The 19,285-nt window shown below is 39.2% G+C and overlaps 1 protein-coding gene across 1 annotated transcript in view; it reads right to left on the reverse strand.

Annotated features, from left to right (window-relative positions):
- The window catches only part of LOC126041919 (vitellogenin-1-like), a 43,315-nt gene that overhangs the window by 22,437 nt on the left and 1,593 nt on the right, over positions 1-19,285 (reverse strand). The window contains exons 4-18 of the mRNA XM_049808304.1: positions 17,417-17,668; positions 15,068-15,229; positions 14,245-14,396; positions 11,311-11,461; positions 11,052-11,209; positions 10,773-10,938; positions 9,566-9,688; positions 7,775-7,993; positions 5,458-5,675; positions 5,278-5,375; positions 1,020-1,144; positions 837-938; positions 636-755; positions 187-376; positions 4-97 (exon numbers count right to left, since the gene is read on the reverse strand). Of these exons, the coding sequence (XP_049664261.1) occupies positions 4-97; positions 187-376; positions 636-755; positions 837-938; positions 1,020-1,144; positions 5,278-5,375; positions 5,458-5,675; positions 7,775-7,993; positions 9,566-9,688; positions 10,773-10,938; positions 11,052-11,209; positions 11,311-11,461; positions 14,245-14,396; positions 15,068-15,229; positions 17,417-17,668 (2,330 nt within the window). The remainder of the gene's footprint in view (positions 1-3; positions 98-186; positions 377-635; positions 756-836; positions 939-1,019; positions 1,145-5,277; positions 5,376-5,457; positions 5,676-7,774; positions 7,994-9,565; positions 9,689-10,772; positions 10,939-11,051; positions 11,210-11,310; positions 11,462-14,244; positions 14,397-15,067; positions 15,230-17,416; positions 17,669-19,285) is intronic.

Below are 19,285 nucleotides of genomic sequence, written 5' to 3' on the forward strand. Positions count from 1 at the left end.
TACCTTAGACTTATTTTGGATTGCAGCCTAATGTTGGCATTTAGTAACTCAGTCAATCTGAAATCAGACTTTGGAGGAGGTGTAATCTGTGCTTGAACTATTACAAAGAAAGCAAAAAAAGTGTTAAAAATCCCCCCCTAATCCTGACAAGCATGTTTGTCTTGGTCAAGACTTGAAATACGTTACCATTTCCTGCCACTTTTGTGACAGAAGAGTAATAGAAGCTGGTCTCCGTTGGGAACCCCGTGCAGGTGGGCACAATACGACGGATCTCAGAGGACAGTAAAGCCTTGGTCCACTGCCTCCCTACACCACTTTGAAGGCTACTGGTTATTCTCCTTATCGAAGGGATTTTTTCGTCAGGTCCATACCATGCCTGAAATTACAGAGTTCAACTTGTCTAAATAAGCAGAACTTGAATATCATGATCCATGTCATTAACAATGCCTCAGGGAAAAGTCTGCCAGCGATGATTATAGCTAATCCTGATCAAAGCTTGACCTTATTTGCCTTGATTAATACTAAAGACAAAAAACCCTCTTGAATTGAAAAGTTAAAAAAAGGTAGAGAATGTGTGAGAGAAACAGTATTTTAAAGCTTTTGATGCTCGGGTGGTGGTGTTTTCAAAATGATACCTGCAAAGCATTTTGGATGGCATTTTTATCAAGTCCACCAAAGAACAACTCTTGGCCAAACATCTTCACGTAGCCCGATGCAAAAGGTTTGTCACTGGAGAATGCCTTCCAGTCAGAGAGCTGCGTGAGAAGAGCAAGAGAGTTCTTCATAACTTTTGGGGAAGCAATACCTTAGAGATTTTCTTTTCCCTGAGAATTTACCGTTTTCAGGATTTCCTTGAAGTTATAGTCAGTCTCCCAGTCCCTGTCAGGAGAGTAACCTTTAGCAAACATCTCCTGCAGTCCTTCAACTGTTATTCCCACCTGTGGGAAGAAGTGTAAATGTCAATTGGATGATGGTTGTAAGAAGGGACGAGAGGGCAAACTGTGGGTAGACCCAATTACCTCCAAGGGATTGGCCACTCTTCCAAGGAAGTGTGTCCGCAGCTGGGACATTGCCACCGTTGGAATTAAGCTGCCCGCATTATTCAATACCAAATATTTAGCTGCCAGTCCACTCATAAGGAGCTCTGAAGAGAAATAGGCAGTAAAACACAGCACAGTTAGTTTTTAAAGCCACAGTGTGCAGACTGTATCAATTTACTAATTGCATAATTCAACTGATACAGCATGATATGAGAAAGGCCAGAAAAGCCAGCTATAAAACTGATGTTATAAACCAGTCATAAACAGAATATTCTGCATTTTGAACTATTAATGGGCAAAATTACAAGACCCCTGCTCATTGCATTGTGGTTATGTTATTTTTCCAATTGCTCCTGCTATATCCTTTACATCCGGTCAGATTCTGTAACGTCAGCTTATGAAATGCTTTTCCGAGACATCATTTAGGGCAACTTGACAAAGGGGATGAGAAATGAAAACAGATTTGCCATCCTTTGCTAATAGTTTAGGGAAAGTGATATAGATGTCCTATAAGGACAGATGGTGAGGTGTAGATTTGTCTCTCAAATAACTCAGAGGCAATTTAATACATCTAGTTCCAAATGTTGTAACTCCTTACATGAAATGCAGTAACTGTTAAATAATTGTTAACTATTGAGTGAACTTTAAGCAAACATAATTTGTGTCTATTTATTTTCTCTGCTTTAGATTTATCATCTATAATGTTCTTAGATACAGATAATCAGTGCAGAGCACAGTCAAATATTCTTCCCAGTCTTGGCACAGGTCTATACAGTCCTGTTTTCTGAGTTAAAGTAATCCCAAGGCTTTTCTAAGTTTCCCTAGGTTTCAAGAGGAACAAGGCTGACATGATATGTAAGCATCTCTGTTGTGCTTCCTTTCTTTCAGCCCTCCTCTCTCTTATCTTGCTACAGTAGTTGGAGGACTGGAAACTATTTTAGGAGTCCCTATGTTAAATTTCTGCTATCCTCACGTTAGACATAGGCACCACATACTGATTAAATCCCAGCACCACCAGAAATCAGCTGTGGAAATCCAGTACAGCCAGGATAATTGCAGAGCCCTGGAAGATCGAGACCAATAATATCAGTACCTGTACAGAAAGTATTGATGAAATGTAGGAAACATATTTTCAAACATTATGAGAGGGAGTGAGTCTTTGACCTCTTTCCAGAAAAGGAGTGCCTAAATTCTCATAAATTACTTAGCCAAAAGTTAAAGAAAAGAGTATTGTTTCGTTCACAAATGTGGGGCGTTATGAATACTCATGCCCATATTACCTCTCTAGTGCCACACTTTGTGTTTCATATAACATCTCACTTGCGAGTCAACACTTTCCCATTCTCTTCTGAATCCATACATGCAGACAGTGATCTGGATGGTCCTTTACCCTCATTTACTCCTCACGGCTGGATGGTCCTTTACCCTCGTTTACTCCTCACGCTAAGTTGTTTTGTATCACATTACTGGGACTAATTTTGATTTCTAATTTGTCAGGACAGATTCCAACTTTTCATGTATTTGAGAAACAGTCTGTTGGAAAAGCAATCCACTTAGTCTACTAAGTCTGTATGAACTGGCATTTCACTGCATTACCTTCACTGTTTTGCTGTATGAAGCTCCTGTGCTACCCAAAGTGCTAGGCACTATCTACCTACAACATACACGGTTCAGTAGAAGCTCCTACAATCAAAATACAGGTATTTATGCAAGCCAATGGATGGCAGAGGAATCAGTGAAGAGCCTTCAGCAGATAGCAAGGAGAGATGACAAAAAGCTCACATTTTAATGCTGATCCTATAGAAAATAAAAAGCAAAGCGATGCCACACTGGGACATTACTAATAAGCTGACTTGAGATTGCATGGACTGGAAACTAGAATGAGGCATGGTACTTTTAGCAAATTTGTTAAGGCTCTTTTTTGTGTTCTAACCCACAAAAATTGTTAGTTAAAAAACCCCATGGTACTTACTGATACTTAATAAGAAGAGTTGCTCTTAAATGGTTAAATGATTATACAGAATTCATTGACTTGAAGGGAGCAGGGATATTTTCCGCACCTCAGGCATTACATAGCACTAATGCTCTAAGAAAATATTTCCCAATGGAAAATCCTACTGACATAGTCAGATGATGCACTGTAGCCACTTCACTGTGATAGTGTGATGGCACCTGCATATATCCGACTAAATGTCTTGCCCCAAGGAAGAGGGAAAGAAAAATCTGTGATCAAAGCAAGCAGTCTTTGGTACCTATGAACATTAGTACACATATTTAATTACATGAATCTGTGCCTATTGAGAGTCAGATTCTGTCAGTCCTCACACTGAGCAGAACCTGGGTCTTCCCTTTGATTTCAGTAGCAGCATGTAGAGCATGAAGCACTATTTGTGGTGGCCATGTGTGACGGATTCCAGATTAGAGATAGATTCAGCTGGCATTATTGCCTGTCATTAAAAATTCAGCATCTAGCACCACAAAGATCTGTGATGCTGAGGGCACATTTTTGTTTTTATCAAGGAAATAGGTACTGCATTACAGCCGTCACTATGGAAACTCCTCTAGAATGGACTCGCTGAAACACATTTCACCTGTGGCTAATGGTGACAAACCAAATCAGAAAGCTGGAGGATGGATTCTCCTCCCACACCAGTGTAATAGAGGATTGACTTCATTTAGCTAACTGAGTTATCCAAGTCTAAGATTAGCATGTGTGAGAAAAGGATCTTGTTCCTTATTCTTCAGGATGAGAGGTTTAAATATTACATGTGGATGGTAAACAAATTTCTGACACTGGTCTTCACCAAGATGTTACAGCAGTTCACTGATGTGCTGCATTTCCAGGCAACAGCCAGAACAAACTAATCCATTTCACATAGCCTTCTGCCAGCTACCCTCATGTGTACTGCACCCTTCTTTCTCACTATGTGAAAACTCAGATAGCTTCATTTTAAAAGCAAAAATAAGAGAAGAAAATGAGTACCTAAAACTAGAAACACATATCTGCATATTACTGGAAAGTTTGTATCTATCTCCCTGAATACATTTTAAATGGTACAAAAGTTCACACAGTGCATATTAGTGACTGTATTTCTTTGGGCATTCTCTGTCTCCATCTCTGAGGCAGCAAGCATGCGTCTCATATATTACTGTGGTTGTTGTGGTATACATTATATTTATTTTTATTGTAGAGCAATTAAATGGTCATGTAAAAACCATGAAACAGGGGCAGGGCAACAATAAGATCTACAAAAGTCTTGTGGATTTCAGATGTTTCAGAGTCTCTTTTTCTATTGATTACTTTGAAAAGAATCTTTACATCTACCAGTGAATAACAAAAGTGCTAAAAACATCCAAGTCCTCCTAGATAAACAGCATGTGTAAAGAGACTGTGTTTGTAGATATAATCTCCCTAGTCTGCCAGCCACATATGCCAAATCACTGAGGCTGTCATGGTAATTTACATAGGGGAGTTGCTTAAAAAATCTCTACTGAGAAAAATAACATACATGGAAAATAGAAATAGCTACAATTTGGCCCAGCAAGAGCTGTCTTCTAATCTGGTCCTCCCCATTCTGACTACATTTTCATGTGCAACTCCCATTGATGTAACTGGTCAGCCTCGAGCTCCCATACATGGATCTGCTCATTCTAGTAAAGAATCCTGGTAGGAAGGTGGAAGAAAAATCTTTAGGCAATAAGCCTGAGTTCGCTGATCATGGGTGCAATTAATTGTCACATCTGAATGTTTTCAGAGTTTGCTGTTTCACTGGGCACTACTGTTGGGGTGAAGAGTATTTAGCATCACATTTGAATTCAGCAAGAGTTGTAGGTGTTCAGCACCGGTAGAAATTAATCCACTTCAGCCGTAATTTAGGTCCCTTCTGTTTGTTTGGTGCTGAACAATGGTATGAAATTGTTAAGTACCACTGAGACTACAGCATTTAATACAGGAGCATGTGCCTCACTGGCTAATGAAAATGGAGGGTTAGAGCCCCACAAGCCCTCTGGTAATTTCATGCTGGCAGTGTACAATGCAAAACACACAGGGACCTAAACACTCTCCAAATGCAGAGCCTGAGATTTTAATATTTTTTTTTTCCACTGAACATAGGAGAATATGGAGGAACAACATGCAGCTAACCAGCTGGCTAGGAGAATTGGGTTCTCATACTGTACAAGTTTTTTTCACACACTGACCTGCATATATTTCTCCACAAAATCTTCTGAATCTTACCTTTAAACATACTGAAGCGGAAAACCTTACTGAACTGATATCCAGATCTGTCAAATTTGGGACTTAATACTCTGATAGCCATTCTGCAGGCAGAAGCCCTGAAAAAAAATCGGTGAGCACATTAACAACTCAGTTTGCAACAAGTTTTTCATCTAGGGAAGGGATCCAGATATGCCTTACATCACTTGAAGATCTGGAGCTGTGCTTCTACCCAGGGCCCTCAGGTGAGAGTAGATGAAACTTGCTACTTGCATGCTAGGTTCCTTCAGCACAGCATCAGCTAATGTCATCAGTATTGGAAGACCTGGTTTGGTTTCAAGCAAAACCACTGCAGCTAACATTCGGACCCGAGGATGAATTTTGTGATTCAGGAAAATCTCAAGGGTAATAGCCTGGACCTGAAAATGATAGATACATTCAAATTTACAGTATGTTTGAGCATTTTGCCAATAACCATTTGTCGCCGGTCAATGATCTCTTCATCACTAGTACAGTAAAAATTTGTATTAATTATTATGGTAACGGTGTTCCTGGTTTCATAGTCTGCGGGCTGGAAGGGGCATTATGGTAATGTAGTCTGGCTTCCTACACAATCAAAGCCAAGGAACTTTGCTGGATAACTTCTACATCAAGTCTATTATCCCTTTCTGAGCTATAGCAAAATATGTCTGTAGCATAACCACTCTAGGTAAAAGAGATTTCATGGATCCATTACATACCTGAGAAGTGGTTTCAGTGATCACTTATCCCTACCCATAAAGGTATGCCTTATTTCAAATCATGTAATCTCCTGGGGCCCTTTCTGCTAAATAATAGAATAAAAATGAAATGAATAAAACCCTGTTTACCACCAGAAATCTCTATGCCATGTAGGCAGCTTAAAACCAAAAGTTTATGCAACAAATGTAATTTCCACAGCACTACTTGTGACCGATGTGTTTGACCTCAGCAATATTCAGTATCAAGACTAATTTTGTACTGGAGCCTTTGCATGAGCTGTGCTGAAGCCTTTGACCCCAACTTCAAAATGGATGTGGACGGTGTAACGCTGTTCTGGCAGCCCCTCTGCACAGTCCTGTCCTGCCTGGGACAGTGCACGTCCATGCTCTCTAATGACAAGTGTGACCCAGAAAACTTCAGCAAACTTTGGGGACACCCTGATTGGTTTTATCAATTTGAATATGTTCATTATCAAATACCAAGGGAAAAGTAGTGACAAGGATGCAGTAGCCTCTTTCTAAATGTAATTACCTTTTCAAATTAAACAATAAAAAAGACAGACCATGTATTAAGTCTGTTTAATGCATATATGGGTGTGCAGCTAGCCGCAAACCAGGCATTAAACTGGTTTTTTAATAATGAAAAATCCAGTCACAGTCATTAACTTGCTCCAGATCAATTTTCTCTAAAGAAAATGCATAGAAAATGGAACTAAACAGTGGTCTGGGTCACATGTGGAAAGCCAGGCCAAAGGGCAATCAGAGACACAGCATTGTTTTCAAACACCAAATCGGCTTTTTTTCTTCTGCAGCAGATACCTTAACTCCTACCCTTGCTATTCGCTCCTCCCCTCTGCTTTTCCCCATCTAGCTCCTGCATTCTAGTAAATTGTTTCTTTATTCTTTTGCTTAAAAGCATACCCTGGCAAACTATTGTCTGTGGATCGATATGTGCACTCAAACTGGGAGTCACATGCAAAAAATGAGTATAATGGAAAAAAACTGATACAGATTAGTAGGAGAATAGTTAGTGAAAGCTTTTATTTTACTTTCTATATTAAGAATAGACTTATATAAAACAAAAAAAAATTCAGTATCAGGAAAAAAAATCTTGAAAGTGCAAGGTTTCCTTTTAGAAGCAGATTGCTTTAAGGCAAAAATGATTGTAAAGTGATGTCTGTGGTGGATAACAGTATGCCTGTGTAACCATTGTATGGGATATCTAATCATTATCTCATTCAGGGACAAAAGTCACATTTAGTAAATGTTCTGTTTATTGCTTAAACCCACACAATGTCTGTAAATTTGTAATTAGGATGCAAACCTCTAGTATCTATTTACAATAAGATCTGGTCTTGAATTACGATTAGATGTGACACTCAGTATTAAATGTCAATTCTCTGAAAAGCTTGTTTTGTGGTTCTCTCACATACCAAAGCTGAAGTAGCACTAAGCATGTTTTGGTCAATAATTTAGCTTTCTGTCTAATGTCCTTGGAAAATAAATGTTTGCAATGGAAATACTGATTTGTCTTCAACAACAGGATAATGAATGTATCCTTTTAATGGGATTTTTGTTGCAGTCTGAAATACTAGAGGTTAATGCCAAAAGGAATAAGACATGCCAACTAAGGAATGGCTAAGTATTTAAAAAAACCCCCAATGTATTACACATATATTTGGAAAAAAAAAGTCTGCTATCCCCTCATCACCCATCACCAATTAGCAGCCTTGTGTTGGGTTATCATAAGTGCAAAGGAGGCAGCTTTGTTTCCTTACCATTTTTGGATCTTTCATGCCTATGTTTCTCAGGGCCATCACAGCAGTCGCATGGACGTTGAGTGGCAAATCTGAGGCACCAGCTGCATATCCTGGCAAAAATTTCTTGATGTGCTTGATGCTGGCTGGATGTCCTACATTCCCAAGGGCTTTCAAAGCCAGGGAAATTTCTTCTGTGCTAGACTTGCTCAATGCCTCTCCTGCAAAGCCATGAAGTAGCTGAAAAAAGAAAACAAATCTTCTGTTGAGTTCAATTCCAGCTCTTATCTATATCCCATCCCCCAGCCTATTCTGAGGTTTGACTTTGATAATTTCAGTTTGTTCAATTCACTTATTTTAAATATTTTCAAATTCTTTTTGTCCTCATGAATAGGACATTTTATTCATAGAACAAGCATACCCAAAGAAGCTGCAATGAACAGCTTCTTCATCACTATGTCTTAAAGTTATCAAGTAAGATTTTTAAAGGTAAAAATAGTGGCTAGGATCTAGTTCCCACTGCCTTTCAGGGAGAGTTGGAAACCCTGCAATAATGCTGTCTGAGTATCTCTTTCTCATGGTTGAAGACAGGTGCAAAAATGCAGATACAGTTAAATCCTTCAGACCCTTAAATAAGATTCCTGAAGATATGGCTAGTGGTGGTGCCCTTAACTTCAGCTATGACAGCCACTTTTTAGGGTGGATTAATAGCTAGCAATGAGATCATCAGGTCATTTTGCAGCCTTTGTCATAAGCAACTGGATCACACTTACATTCATGTGGCAAGATTAGAAGTAGTTGTCTGAAGGCTGAATATGAGAAAAGAACTAAATCCTAATAGATAACTGTTTTCAATGCTAACAAATGGCTCTGAAAAAGAAACTGAGTTGTTTTAGAATAATTTCAATACAGTTCCTGTGCTTTAAAATATCACATTTGAGATCCATTGATGGTGCAGAAACAGTCCATCTGATATTACTAATCAAATAAGTGGGCATTTGAAATGCATTGAATAAGCCTATACAATAATTTGCTTTGGGAAAGAATTTCCATTCCCTGGCATTGGGCTTCTCGGATTTAATTAGCTCAAGAGCATTGGTGGCAATCGTAACACAGGAGACATATGTAGGAATGTCGCCCATGCCTGTGTACTACATGACAAAAATCATTGGAGGCACACAATGTACTGGGAACACCCTGCTCTTACTGGGGATGGTGGACTGACCAGTGTCGAAGACTGAAAACACCGATTTCTCTTTCCTTCTCTATCACTGTCTGAGTGGCTGACCTCTGTAAACCATGGCATGCATCTCTAGAACTAGGAAATGCTATTTACTGCCTATTTAAATTGTTTTCAGGCCTGCTGATTAAAAGCAGTGCAGAACAGGGAGGGTATTACTATTATTAAAAGCTTAGAGTCTATGTGGATGACTGGGCTCTGCTTCTGGCTGAGAAGTGGCTGGACTACATGACTTTGGGCGAAAACCCGGGCTTTTGTGTCACTTAGTTTATTTATTAAGTATATATAAGTACCTATATTTAAAGTATTTCACAGCAGTGCCATGGGACTTCATTAATAATTGGCAATAAAGCACTCAGAGACACTCAGATAGAAAGTGCTATGAATTATGTGCTTCTTCCTCTCACTCTCTTTTGTGTGTTAATCTGAAGATAAAAATGCTGTATTTAACCAACTGGGGTTCCTTTCCCCAAAGGAAACACTGTAGTGAAGTGAAATACAGGTTTCTGAATAATGAAGAAAGAACTCAAGGCTTAATTTTTCTTTTAAACGATAAATAACAATGTGGTTACCTGGAGACATTCAGAGCAGGAGTCTGATGAAGAGCACTGTTTGTGGCACAGTGACGCATAGCTGAGATGGCAAGCCTTTCCAAGTACAGTACTTGAGCGTGGACAATGTTTTTTCACGATGAGCTGGGGAGAAAGCAGTTGTTCATTACCACCATTAATGAAGAGCAACAATATTAAAAAATATGTTTCTGCCAAATGCAAGGCAAACCCAGGCTTTTGATATTTTTGTACCGATGGATTTATAGTTATAGTTTATAGTTTACAGTAGATATTACTGTACTTGACAATGCAATCGTAAAGTAATTCCAAGTAACATCTGGAAGGCAGATCTGTTGCTTTTATAGTGTTTCAGATTTAAATCTGGCATAGGATATAATCTAAAGGGAGGAAATCACACAGTTATGGAATGGAAAAACACACATTATTCAAGAAACATTCATCATTGTTTTATAATTGCCTCAGCTATAGGTACAAAAAATGTGAGATACACTGTGAATGGACCTCAGTACAGGCAGACAAAAATATTTTGTATAAATGTAGGAGCTGACAGGAGGCACCAGGCCACTGCTCCCTTGAGTAGGAAGCAGAGCATTACCGCACAGTAACGGCTGGGCTGTCACGGCTTTTACAGAGGGCAAAACTCTAGACTGAGATTCGTGGACTCTACCTAGGGTAGGCAGAGATAACTTCCTGCATTTGAGGCTAGACTTGGACCCTGCAGAAAAGGAAAAAAATTGTAAAAATTATTAGACTTTCTCCTACATGGGCTCCACATTGGCATATTGCCCTTGATTTTGATAGATCTCTGATTTATACCCAACCTGCCAGGTCAATCAGGACAACTACGTGGACATAACAAATATGTATTTCTTACTCCCTAGTCTTTGTAGACACTCAGACATCTAATCTGATGTAACTATAAAGTACATTTGGACAAAGGGAGACTAGAAACCAGTGTTTGCAGGAATAACCTCTGTCCCTGAGGGGTATTCTACTTTTGCTTTCCTGTTTCATTCTGGATTCATTTTTGCCCTTTTGATTTGCATTCTCCTCCCATTAAGACAGTCAGGAAATAAACCCCTTTTAACATCACTGGAGTATATAAAACCTTTATATTTTCAAAGTCTTTGCCATCTTGTCAAAGGAATAAATACAACAGATGCTAAAATCAGTAAGAAGTTATTTGAGAGTGTTTAGGGAATCCTACTGTTGCTTCCTCCATCACGTCCCGAGTTGGTGTGCTTGAGTGCAGAGCCACAAGCACCGTTTGAGACGCTTCCCAGCTGGTGAGTTCTTGCTTTTCCATTTTATGCCTCAAGAACCTGAGTGCATGGTGACTGGCAACTGCAGGAATTATATCCAAAATGTAGCGCCTGTAATGGGAAAGGCAAGGACCATTTTCCAGATCTGCATTTGAACATAGTCATTCCAGAAGATCTCCAATAGAGTTTATCAGCAGAAGAATCACCGCTTATATTGCTCGTACCTGTATGCTGGCCGACTGGAGAACTGCTTCCACACTGACTCGTAATTCTCCTCATTTGCTGCACGGAAGAGGTACATAAGCTTGAGGGCTTTAGCTGGTACATCGCTGGGAAGCTGTTCAGATGTGGTGTCTACTAGGTCTTGCAGACTTTCCTCTATCTGCAGGAAGATTAAAATGCAGAAAGCTCACATGCATTGTTTCCCACACGCACAGGTTCCAACATCCAACAGAGTCTGTCTAGTGGCTGAGCTTTATTTACCTGGCTTTCCACATCTTTTATTCTGAATAAGTGGACAGGAAGCTGAAGCAATTCACTGCCAAACTGGTACTGAAGTGACCCCCGATTCTGGAATTCTTTTGGTGGGACCTCTGCCATGTACTTCTCCACGTCAGTCAAAGCAAGTTTCTGCCTGAAATGGAGAAACCCAGGGAGGTAACATCACAAGATGCAGGGTACAAACTAAAAACAAAACAGTAATTCTGCCTCCCTGCATTGCAGTGCAACTACAATTGTTTCCAAAGGGTTTTGTTATTGAGGGGAAAAGATATTTACAAACAGATACATTTGGACATGATGCTCAGAACTGTACTCTGAGAAGGCGTGCACTTACACAGCACAGCTCAGATCAGAGCCAGCCTTTGCCTTCCTTTGGGAATAACATGGCTTGAGGATTTAAGGAAGAACTGGGACGTGAGAAGCCGTGGCCTGAAGAAGATCACAGGAAATGTGTGTTTTTTCTTAAGGAGTAAATTAAGGATTATAGACAAATAACTGATGGGATGGTTTTTTCCAGAAATTATCACTTAATTTAAAGCTTTTAAGAAGTTCATAAAAGCTCTTACGTGTCTGTGCCTCCTGGAAGCTTCAAAAAGAATCAAAAATTGTTAGATACAATATGAAATCCTACAATCTTTTTACCTGCACTATTACAATTCCTTCACCATTTTGCCTGGCAAGCTGAATGTCCTGGGGACTGCAGAAGATAAAAGGTTCTCATGAAGTTTCAAATTGGATTTCCCCCCAAAAAGGCCAGATAAATTCAGGATTAGTCTTTGGAAAAGTATTCAAGTTTTTGGAAATTTTTCAAGGAGCACCAAACCTTCATCCTTTCTTATTAAGAATAATTCCAATGAGAGACTGTCTTTGTAAGCATTTGCTATCTTTGTTACATTTTCAGCTAAAGGGATGCATCCTATCCCACCAATTATATTTAAAATCGGTCATTTAGGACACTATAATAAAGTTAGGTATTTGTACTGAACAACTAAAAACATTCCAGAAGCAATATTGCTGTACTACACAGTATCTCAAAATCTCTGTAGAAAATTGGCGTGTTTATTTTGGAATCTCTATGATGATCTTCTGTATCATTTCTATCCACTCCTTCCATATGGATTGCAGAGAACTGCTGCAGAAAATAGTGTATAACTGCTTTGCAGACAAGCCACCGGAATTTGAATAGAAATCGCTACAGAATCAGCAGAGATTTTTTGTCTCTTGAAATTTTATACAATGTTACTGAATGGACATTTAGGTCAGAAAGTATAATGTCAGGTACACTTGGATAGATTTAACTCCCCCTTCCAGAACATGATGAATCTATTATGTCTTCATCTTCATCATTTTGGGAAGAGATATATCTGACTAGAATACATAGGAAAATGTTATACACTGATGAGAAGAGCAAATTAATACTAAAGATAGGACTAATATGGTGAAACAATAGTAAAACCCCTCTTGGCTTTGAAAGATGCTGGAAGAGGCTTATGTTGAACAGGTCTGAAAATTCAGCTCCAAATATTTTAAGTCCTTGAAGTTAGATTTTCTTTTTTTCTTTTTCTTTTCTTTTTTTTTTTTTTTTTTTAACCACATAAAGTGCATTGTAGAAATAACTTCTGAATACTTGGGTAACATATCTGCATCTTCCCAGCTGTCTTATATTCGGCCCCTTCTGCTGGGCAATGCAAAGGATCCAGAGAAAATGGGAAAAGTAAAGGCACTACCCTTTCTGGAGGTTCAATACCTGAGGAAGAACAGTAAGGAAGACAGTCTATGCAGGCTTGCAGAAGGAGAGTTTAAATCAGCAAGAGTCCATTGGCTCCAGACTAATGCTCACTCACAACAACCTATAATTTGATAAAAGCACTACAGTTGTATCTATCTTCACCTTGATTGCATGAGATAGTAAAGCCACTTTCACCTTTACTGTTCTTTTTTTTTTGTGCTTAGCTAAAATGAACATCTTCATCATATTAATGAAGTTAATCAGTGATTTATTGAAACGAACTTTCTGATGTTGCAGTTTCCAAAACTGTATATTATACCAATAGATTCTTGCAGAAGCTAATGGAGCAATGCAATATTACAGCAGCTGAAAAGTGGGATCGAGGTATATCTTCTGTACAGTGACCTTTACACAAAAAGCCTCCCCTTCAGTAGGGCACTCCTGTCTGCAGAGTCCATCACTAAAGCAGGTAACTAAAAATTTTTTCAATAGATGATTTTGATGCAGATGAAAAAATTTTCAAACACTGAAAGTTTGGGGGCTTGAGCTAAAAATGAGCAGGGGTATAATTTCTTAGACAACCATATTCTCATTTTGCCCCAAACTTGTTTAAGAAATATGCAAAATTTGCTGTGGAAAAGCAAATACATTTTATATGCCTTGTGCCCAATCTTTTTGCAATAAAACCCAATTTCCTATCAAGAAACAGTTTTGATGGGAGATTTGCAAGCAGCCCACTGTACTTAGGAACTATATCAGAATCGAAAGTCCTATCTAGGTTTCTTGTGAACTAGTCTCCAGGGTCTCTTACTGCATTATTATTTTCCAGGGAACTCTCCTTCAGTGAGTAACTGTCTTTCAAAGTATTTTACTGCAAATATATTAGTTCACAATTTTTCAGATGGAATTACATTTGTTTTGGCTTTTATGACATAAATCAAATATCCCTGAGAAATAAAATAGTCAAACCCTGCCAAGTTTAGCTAACAAAATTTGGATAGTGATGTGCATGCTTCAGATTTACAACTAAGAGTGAAGGTTGTTTTTATGAACTGTTTGGGATTTTATGTAATTACATACTGGCAAACAATAGGCTGTGGAAGTAAAGGATTTATTTCAGTTATGGAGTTTGACCAGATTACTGAGATGCTGAGTTAGTTGCTGAATTAAAGGCATATGTACAGTACCTTGCTTCTACTATAGCATTTCCTCCTGTTATCTCGTTGAAGGGTGCAAACTGGTGGATTTCCTCAACATCAGCTTGTGTAATTACAGCTTCATTACGTGTATATTTAATTTTGTAATTGTAAGTAGCAGTTGCCCGGGAATTCTTGTTTCTCTTTATAATATAAAAAAGCAAAGAAACAAAGAAACTAGAAAGTCATTAAACTTCTAAATTCTGTGACTAGAAGCTATTACATCACCCACTTCAACCCACTTATTTTCCAGGGCTGTTTTGCTCATCGGCCATCTGAGCGGTTTACGTGAATTCTGCATGCACACTTCCATGGGAGAGGTCAGGCATGCTGCCTGGCTCCGTTACTTTTACTGCTAAGAAGTGTTAGCTGTTTTTTCCCTTTCCCAAATATAAGTAATTGGTTATTCCCTTGAGAAGGAGACACATTTTGTGAGGAGAGCAGCAGTATAAGCCACACGATTTCTTATTTCAAAGACAGGATTATAACAAGATGCAGCAGTAGCTATCTTGAATAGCAGAAACTGGATATCGTGACTATCTTTTTTACTCGACAGAGTAGGTGAATTAACTCATGCTGATAATTAATGGTTTCCAAACCAGCTAGTTTGAGCTAGTTGAAGTGCATCTGCAGCATAGACCTCTGCTGCTCTGTGGATCCGATTTTCATACGGAAAGAAAATGTTGATAACTAGATACAGCAGATCTGACTCTTCTCTCATTTGAAGTGTTACAAAGCAAGAGATAACACTGATGCCAAATGGCTCTCTGCATAAGAATATAACATACGTATACGCAATACCGTTCTAATTTACCTGCTGGCAGGTCTGGCACGGATAAGTGTATGCTGAACCTGTGACCATTTGAACTTTCTCTTCACAACTGTTCAGGTCCTTGGATTTGGTCACATAGACTAGGTTTGCTCTCTTGTTTTCCTGAATTGCATATGTTGTGTTACAAATACCTCCAATCCCAGCCTGGCAAAGATGAGAATGTGATCAGAGAAGTTCACTCTTACACAAAGCTTCATCAATTCCCCACGTGGACTTTCCTGTTTAATTCTGTATTTTCAACATTCCTGATAGAAATGAATACCTTTTTATTCATGGTACTATCCAGAAGCAAAATTGGGATGATCGTTACTTTCATCTCTTTTTCACATGTACAGGTTTCCAGTAAGCCAAATCAGAGTTTCACTGAGAGAACTAAAATTCTCAAGAGTTTCACTGAGAGAAGATTTGGAGCCTTAGAAAGGGTGAGTTACAATTTCCAGTCAGAGCTGTCGATTATGAAATACTCTTTGAGGAATATTAATAAAAAGTGCCAAAATAATTTGATCAGTTGGAATAAAATCTCAACAGCAAAGTATTTTAAGGTTGGAGATGACATTCTGCCCTTAAAATTTGCTTTTATAGACAGCTTATAAATACCTATGGAACAGGCCTTGCAATATCAGATGATCTGTCACGATACGAACGGCAAGAATTAAAAAGAATTTCAGGATAGCAGAGTTTTGATTGTTGGTTTTCTTGAGTTTGCAGTTTTAGCTCAGATCTTCAGTAATATTTCAAGCATATATATTTATAAGAGCTCTTATATCTCCTCAGTCAGTGAGGAGATTTTTGGAGAGGAAAATATTTGATTGCATTTTAGGAGGAAGGGTTATTTTCATTATTTTTTTATTGTTATTGATAGCAGAGCCACTCCAGAGAGCAGCTCTGGGCTATGTCAGAACAGCAAAATGGTCACGTGGTGGTTAGGAGGCAAGACATACCCACTTCATCTTTAGCTTAACAGTATTCCTGAAGACACTGTGGTTCGGTAAGAGCTAGAAATAAGAATTGCCCAAGCTTTCTGAAAGACTTATACTCTGCAAATACAGGTGTGGGGCTCCTCTGCAGACTGCAGGGTGTGGTAGAGACATCTAGACTTTAAATGGGAATGTCCAGCCCACCAGGCTCAGTGGGATGGAGTAGCCTCCTGCCTAGCTGGACTTTCCAGCTCTGTGCAGTTCATGACTAGCTCAGATACCCTTACCCCGCACCCTGCAGGATGTGATGTAGATTTTTCCAGGTTAGTCCTTTAAACCCCTCTGCAGCTCAGATTTTGGGACTAATAATGCTTATCTTCCTTCACAGAGTGACTTGAGATTGTCAAGCAAGGGTGCCAATGCTCACTAATGAGTTGCTGTCTGAGAAAAGCAAAGAAAACTTGGAAAGATTCTAGAAGGTGGAGTCACATATATTGCTCAGCAGCGAGAGTAGGACATATTGCTAACTGAATTAGAAAGAATGAAGATGTAAAACTAGATATGAGAAAATAGCGCTACAGAATATGCGACACCACCACCTGGGTTTTTATGTGCAACAAGCAGCGTGAAAATATTAAATCATGTAGTTCCTTTCCCAGAAACAACTCTACTTACATAAAAATAAATTTTTTAAAAATTAAAGTTACTCCAGTCTGCATTTTCAATAAAAATAACATGAAAGTATAATAATTTCAAGGTTTTTGCTGATCTCTGAATTGAATGTAGTCTAATCAGTGTAAATATGGTTTTGCAAAAACTAAACACATTGCAATTTCTGCGGTGAATAGTAATATCAGATGATTTACCTTGACTAAAATATTAAAACCTGAAAAACAGTGGAAATTCCAACAGAGCATCAACTGCAACTGTCAAAGCTATTACAGTAATGTCATGGCTTATATACTGTTTTCCTCCGAAAAGAGGAGCTAGAGGAGATTAAAGTATATATGATTGGTAAAAAAGTCAAATTACTGTTATTTTATCTTTAATCTTGTGCTGTATGTTTAAGTTTGTTTTAATACAGTATTCAAATTTTAGGTAGGCTTCAGCTTGCACAGGAGTTTACTTTCTCTAGAATCACAAGCCACATTTTCTGAGGATCTAATACTTAAATGCCTTTTCTGAAATACTTTGATCAGGCAGACTAAAAATCTGTTATTCTGTTGTCCTGTTTAGCTACAGCTCCATCAAATGTTGTCCCATAGGAACAACTTAGTCATGATTTCCAAAGCTTCGCTGTTTCTTGTTAGTGAAGTTTACGTCAAGGACGAATTCAGAAAACGTGGTAGAAGAATCTGAAGAGAAGGTTTATTTATTTACAAAGCGACCACCATGGCCAAAACAAAAAGCTCACCTCCTGTAAGCTGTATGAATGCTGCATCTTCTTTATACTTAGCTCCAGCACATTCAGAATCCCTCTGTAGATGTTCAGACCATCATCCGAGACAGAATCAGGAGCCATAAGGTTTCCAACATGGCCATTGCTATACTCAAACTTGATGGGATTACTAAGTTGCCCAGTTAGTACCTGGGTCAGTTTGAGTGATCGAGAGAACGAGCTTGTAGGCCAGACACCATTGTACTCTGCTGCTTCGATTGAGTGAATCTAGAACAAAGGGGGGATAGAATTCCTTTTTCAATTTTTTTCAGTTAACTTTTTTCAATGCACAAAAGCATCTAGAGCTTTACTCATGTCAAAAATACATTTTTAAATAACGCAAAGCCTCTTCAAAGGGAAAACTTAAAAGCTGTCATTTAACATCGCTAGTATTGATATACAGATTTCCATATATAAAAAGAGAGTAATGCAAATGACTGTGATGATACTTCCACAGTCACTGGACTCTGTTCTGTTTCACAGATAACCTGTATTGCCAAAGGTTGACTTGTATGAAGAAATGAGGCAGAGAAGAGCTGCATGAAGCAGGTTGCTACCCAAAAGTAGTATGGAAGATCTGCAGGAAATTGCAGGGGAAAGTTAATGTTGCATAAAGCATCATTAACTCCCGTTGTGAACTCTGTCGCCTCCCTCGCTGGGGTCACAAAGCACAGACAGCAGTCAGAAACTAATAACAACATGGCTGCTGGGCCAGCCGGTCATAATTCGTTTGAGCAGTGGAGAGCGACTTATAAAGATTGTCCTTCCCTACCTGTTTTGCTGTGGAACTGAAGGCTCAGGCACTGGCCCGACCCCGGCTATGCACGTCACGCTCCAGCCTCAACCTGGGGCACATCCAGGCAAGTAGAAAGTTGTGCTAAACTATGCATAACTCGAAAGATTTCTACCCCATGGGAAAGGGGCATGGTTAGCTTAGTTTCTCGGAGGACCCTTCCCTTCCATGTATTTTGACAATTTAAAGAGACTTTTCTCTGACACCTCAGGCTGGCAATGTGATGCAAGACGCGGATTAATTCCTCAAAAAGCCACACAAACTAAATCCTCATACAGCAAATCGCTGGAGACTGCGCTTTCATATTTATTGTTGTTATTGTTGGTGGAGATCACTGCCAACCCCGGTAACTGAAGCTTACGGAGAAGGCTGTACGGAGCAAATCCCTCATGCTGCCTCTTGGACATGCTTCTGGCATATTGCATACGGGCAGGCTTGGGACTGCTCTGCAGGGTCAGGGTGAGGTAGTTTTCCCCAGCCCTTGGGGCCCAGTCAGGACTTACGCTGTCTGCTAGGTTTTGAACGCAGCTGGCAATTCTTACTTGTGGGCTTGTGATGAAAAAATTGTCAGCTGGAAACTGCTCAGGGAGCACAGCTTTTTACTGGGGCTGAATGCGAACTAGTAGGCTACAGATGAAAGATTAATTCCCTGAACCATCCCTCCGAACTCTCTAATTTAAATATAACAGCAGGAAAATAAACTTTTCCCAGAGCAGAAGGGAATAAATGTATCGTTACCTTTAGCTTAGAACTTGCCCCAAAATCTCATGGTTTTTTCGCTTTTCTTTTCTTGCCTGAAATTATTTCTGTATTTGTTTTTGAAATGGAAACTTTTCCCCAAATGCACTAGGGCAGGTGAAATGGTGTTGGAAGGTTTTAGGGAACAGGAGTCAGTTTTTGGGGAAGACTCGTCCTGAAACACCAAGAATGATTTCAGCAGGAATGGGGGAGGATGTGGGGTGAGGACAAGACTGCTTCGGCCTCCTCTCTGCCAGGGAAGCCATCTACTCACCAGTGCAGACGTGCGGCTCTTATTTCCTTGGGTTTTTTTT

This window comes from Accipiter gentilis, chromosome 8, assembly GCF_929443795.1.
Source record: "Accipiter gentilis chromosome 8, bAccGen1.1, whole genome shotgun sequence".
NCBI lineage: Eukaryota > Metazoa > Chordata > Aves > Accipitriformes > Accipitridae > Astur > Astur gentilis.